This window comes from Chenopodium album, chromosome 25 (assembly GCF_948465745.1).
Source record: "Chenopodium album chromosome 25, dcCheAlbu1.1, whole genome shotgun sequence".
Classification (NCBI taxonomy): Eukaryota; Viridiplantae; Streptophyta; class Magnoliopsida; order Caryophyllales; family Amaranthaceae; genus Chenopodium; species Chenopodium album.
The window spans coordinates 9147911-9152706 of record NC_137858.1 but is presented as its reverse complement, the minus strand read 5'-3'; the positions used below and the strand labels follow the sequence as shown (position 1 = coordinate 9152706).

Sequence of the window (4796 nt, the reverse complement as noted above, 5' to 3'; positions counted from 1 at the left end):
CGGACAAAATCTGAACAAAATCACTTACTCTTTCGAATTTCAACCTTGATTTGCTGAATTCTGTAATAATTGAACATTTTTTTTTATATAATTTGTCACAAATACGTAGAAATTTTCTGATTTGAAATTGCAAAAATGGTGTAGAGAGAAAATGTAGAATATGGGTGAGGAGAGAGAAAGTGAAATGAGAATAGTGGTTTGATTTTTTTTTTTTTTTTGTTTGGGGTATATAATACAATTACTGTATGAGCAGATTATGTGAAAGTGGGTATTTGGGGAAAGGGATGCTATACGATGTGTTTAGGGAGGGGTGTAGGGAAAGATGCCTAGACTAGAGTCTAGGCATAAATAATTACCAATAGGCTAGCCAAGTTTATAACCATGCCATCAAGGCCCACATCGTTGTTGGGTGCAACCAATGGTAATCGGTATATACTACACCCAAGTGTAGGTACCAATACCTACACCCCCATCAAAACACATCGTTTCACACCACAAATCAGTAACTGCTCCCACTCACCCCCCCCACTAACCGCAGTAACTGGGGTAAATTAGAAATAACTTCCCCTACCCCACATATATATATATTAAAAAAAAAAATCCATTTCAAATCATTTTCTCTCTCTAAATTTCATGCGAAATATCTCTTATGCCCATTGATATGTAAGTACAGGTACCTATCAAACCTCCCTTTGGAAGGCCTCGCTAGGGAATGGCATGACGGTGGTATTTTCCAATGGAATTCCGCCACGTGGCAGCAATGGCTGTTGCATTGCAGGATGGCAATGTGTGCTGCTGAGTTCACTCAGTGAGTTACCTTGTTGCGGGGGAAGAAGTTAGGTCAGATAAAATAAGGACAATCAAAGGTTTTGACAGTGAGGCATTAAGGTTATGTACGAAGGTGTCAAGCATGGTTTAATGCGGTACGAAGTATTTATAAGAAATTGCTAGGAGTATGAAACAAAAATGACAAAATACTTGTACTCTGTATAACATACATAGCAGAGTACAGAGTACATACTTGATACTTTCCCATAACAAATAGAGCGCAATGAAAATTTGTTGTTACGACTTACAAGTATTATAGTATAGATATAGATTCTTTAATAGACTAATTAAAAAAGTTTGTCACCTATAATAAATCAGGTTGATACAACATAACATAACAGAGTAAATGAGTTATTGAGATAGACTAACCCATTTATTAAACGAGTTATAAGTGAATTAAATGAATATAAACCTGATTTATACTCAGGTGTACACTCACAACTAAAATCACATTACCCACTTGTGAATTAAACAATATAATAAAACACCCACAACATAACTAAGGAATGAATTAGGTACATTTCATTCAAGATTCATGCAAAACATGTTATAGAGCAGTAGTATGATAGTATCAAATAATGAAGCTGCTAATTTCTATCTCTAATTACAAACAGACCAAAAAGCAGGACATCTTTATCCAACAAGCCAACAATTTTAGAATGTATGAGGCACTAACTACACTACACTGTGGTAAACAATTCTAACCAAATAGTTTGGTTAAACCAATGAAAGAATTTAAAATGCACAGAGGCACTGAATATCTACAGGCTCTTCAATTACAACATGAGGAATGTCAACAAGCTTCATTTGTGATAGCAGGGTAATGAATGACAACATCAGGCTTCACCATCAGCAACAACTTATTCCATTCTGCCTCTATCAATCGTGATCTAGCTTCCAATGTCACCAATGTCTCGGCAAAATTATCTGCAGTAAGATCAATTTTTCTGACCCCCTGTACAAGTCTTATTATCTCAACAATGTAAGTGGCCAAAAGCTCCTGTGTTGCGTTCAGACTCTCATTTTGAGGGCTGTAGTATGTGTGTACATAGGAATACTTAAGGGACGTGGAAGCATTTCCTGCCTGCATTAATATAAAAATTGAAATAAGAAATATAAGACCATAAACTGTAAAGAGTCAAAACCCCCAAAAACTCATTGAGAAAACCAAACAAGTACATACAGGTAGCAAAAGGGTCCTGCAAGAGCAGCAGCAGCAGCGTTTGTGCAAAGATCCATGTTTCGTTAACAAACAATAATTTCCCTATTTCCCCCACAGCCCACTCCTAACCTACTCTCTCAACCACCACAACAAATAACCCCAATCTTCCTTTTCTTTATTCTCTCTTAATTTTAAATTAAAGTTTGATCAAAGTAACATTTTCTAACACTGACAGACCAAAACCAGAAAACATATTTCAAGAGGGTGATTGTTAGAACAGCAAAGGGGCAGGCTCTAACACTCTTTGATTATGTGCTAAAAAACTCACTGCTTAAAGCAACTTCAGGAGCATCTAAGCGGCATTGGTTATATAAAGTATCATGAGACTATTGCATCATCAGTTATTTCCACCCTCAATTTACGACAAACATATATAAACTTTGACTAGATATCTCCCTCTGTAATTGGGTAGATCAAAGAACCATATTTTCCTTCCAAAGGTTGAAGAAATCAAAAGCCATATTCTGCAACACACTAACTTCTAGTCTAAGTAGCTAACACGTCAAAGCTCACATTTACAATTTCAAAATTACCAGCTTTAGTGTCCATGTACTCACCAAATAGAATAGTGAAATCAGCAATATCATTTCAAACTTCAAATCCATGAAAAAAAGAAGACATAGAATGAAGGTGGTTAGGGGTAATCCTATGGTGCATTATACCTATCAATTCAACCAAGGCTTTCACAATATTATTTGCATTTATAAAACTTTCCAGGAACAAAGTAACAATTGCTAACACAGGAAAGGAGCAGGCAGGAATAACAATTTGATAAGGTCTTTCTTGCTAAATAACTCACAACAACTTAAAGAACAATGTTTATGATGCCTGAAAGCATTGAGGCAGGAAGGGTATGCAGAAGCTCCAAAGTTAAATACATGATTCAGAATTATATTTTCACATCTTTTGTGTGAGTGTATGGAAATCTGAGTCTAGTTCACATTATCCTAATGGGCACAACTATGAATGTCATGATAATATAACTGATTTAGTATTATGAATAAATCAATTGCGCCTTCAAGATATACTATATAATCAAAGAAGATAAAAGGGTACCACAGTCAAAGCAGTCTTTATGATGTGTAACTGGTTCTCGTATAAGCATTGCAAAGGCAGAGGTAAATCCTGAAGACGATTTATGTCCACCAAAATTTCTTCAGCAAACTGTTTATCAAATAAAAGAAAATTATTAAATTAAAAATAATGATTAAAACATGACTAAAACATATTTCATAATGAATATGTTAACCTTATCACACATGCACATTCTTTCATCACATTGAGCATAGATCTTCAAAAAAATTTTAATCAGTTGCTTCCATTCTTTATCTGCATCACTCTCATATGCCTACAAAACCAAGAGTAATTATTCAACTTATTAAAATACACTAAACTTGATATTGAAAGAACCTAGGAAACTAATATATATATATATATATATATATATATATAGATATATAATACATACCATGTTCTGATTACAGATGGTATGATCTTTGTATAGGGCCCATTCTTCTTTACACACGCTAAAAAATGAATAAAAAAAATTAATAAAAAAATTAATAAAAAAATTGAAAAAAAATAAACAAATATTCAAAATCAACTAACCTGCAAAATGAATAATTGCAGGCAGCACAAAGTAGTGCTCTACTGTATGATCCTGGTATCACTGAAAAGCATCTAGGACAACGACAAATGAAAGCCTCATCCCTAACAATTAATATCAAAAACGAATGATTAATTGTAATGTTAATCAAATTAATGGATTTCCCCCAATTCAAATATGATAAAAACCTAATTTACAGAAGGTGAGATATCAAACAATTTAATAAGATTAATAAAAATTTCAAGAAAATGGACCCAATTACAATTATTATAAAACCTAAATTACTACAAAATGTGAGAAATAAAAACAAATCAAATTATCAGGTGTTAATCAAATCGCACTAATTTAAACACAGAAATCACATCAATTTATCAAGAACGTGACCCAATTACAAATGTATAAAACCCTAAATTCCTAATCAAATCAAATAACAATAAATCAAATGTTAATCAAATAACCCTAATAATAACAGAGAAATCACATCAAATTATCAAGAACGTGACCCAATTACAAATATTACATAACCGTATAACCCTAAATTGTGAGAAATCACATCAATTATATCAAATCTGTATAAAACCCTAAAGAAAAATTACCTGAATAGCTTGACCGCGGATTGTTCAGTAATCCAACGCGCATAAAGATCGCATCTTATAGCCCAATGTTGACGGTGACAAAGAACACAGGTATCTTCCATGACAAATTGAAAGAGCAGTAAGAGAAATCGAGCGAATTAGAAGAGAAATCGAGCGAGAAGAGAGAGAAATCGAGCGAGAAGAGAAAGAAATAAAGAGTAATTAGAGAGAGAAAATGGAGTGAGTAAGAAAAGGGAGAAATATTTACGTAGTAAGTGAAATCTAATACGTAGTATATAAAAGAGTCATTTTAACAATTTCTCACCACATCACTCCAAAACCCAATCCCTCAATTCTCATTTTTTTTTTTTTTTTTTTTTTTCTCCAAAAAACTTCCACCCATCATTTTTTTAAAATAAAAAAAAAAGACCCCCAAAAAAAACTTCCACTATTATTTTTCCTAATAACACACACTACCCCAAAAAAACTACGAACTTAGCATTTTATTATATTACCCAATTTCTTTTTAAAAAATAATTGCACATTTTTTTTCCAAATTATGTGT

The 4796-nt window shown here is 33.0% G+C and overlaps 1 protein-coding gene across 1 annotated transcript; it reads right to left on the bottom strand.

Annotated features, from left to right (window-relative positions):
• Positions 1 to 1333: 1333 nt before the first annotated feature.
• On the bottom strand, positions 1334 to 4488 carry LOC145615183 (putative E3 ubiquitin-protein ligase ARI8). The gene is made up of 6 exons (XM_081670254.1): positions 4253 to 4488; positions 3659 to 3760; positions 3519 to 3576; positions 3300 to 3398; positions 3107 to 3214; positions 1334 to 1912 (listed from the first exon to the last, which is right to left on the bottom strand). Exons 1-6 carry the CDS (start codon positions 4351 to 4353, stop codon positions 1622 to 1624), a joined length of 759 nt encoding a protein of 252 aa, XP_081526380.1. The 5' UTR covers positions 4354 to 4488; the 3' UTR covers positions 1334 to 1621.
• Positions 4489 to 4796: the final 308 nt, after the last annotated feature.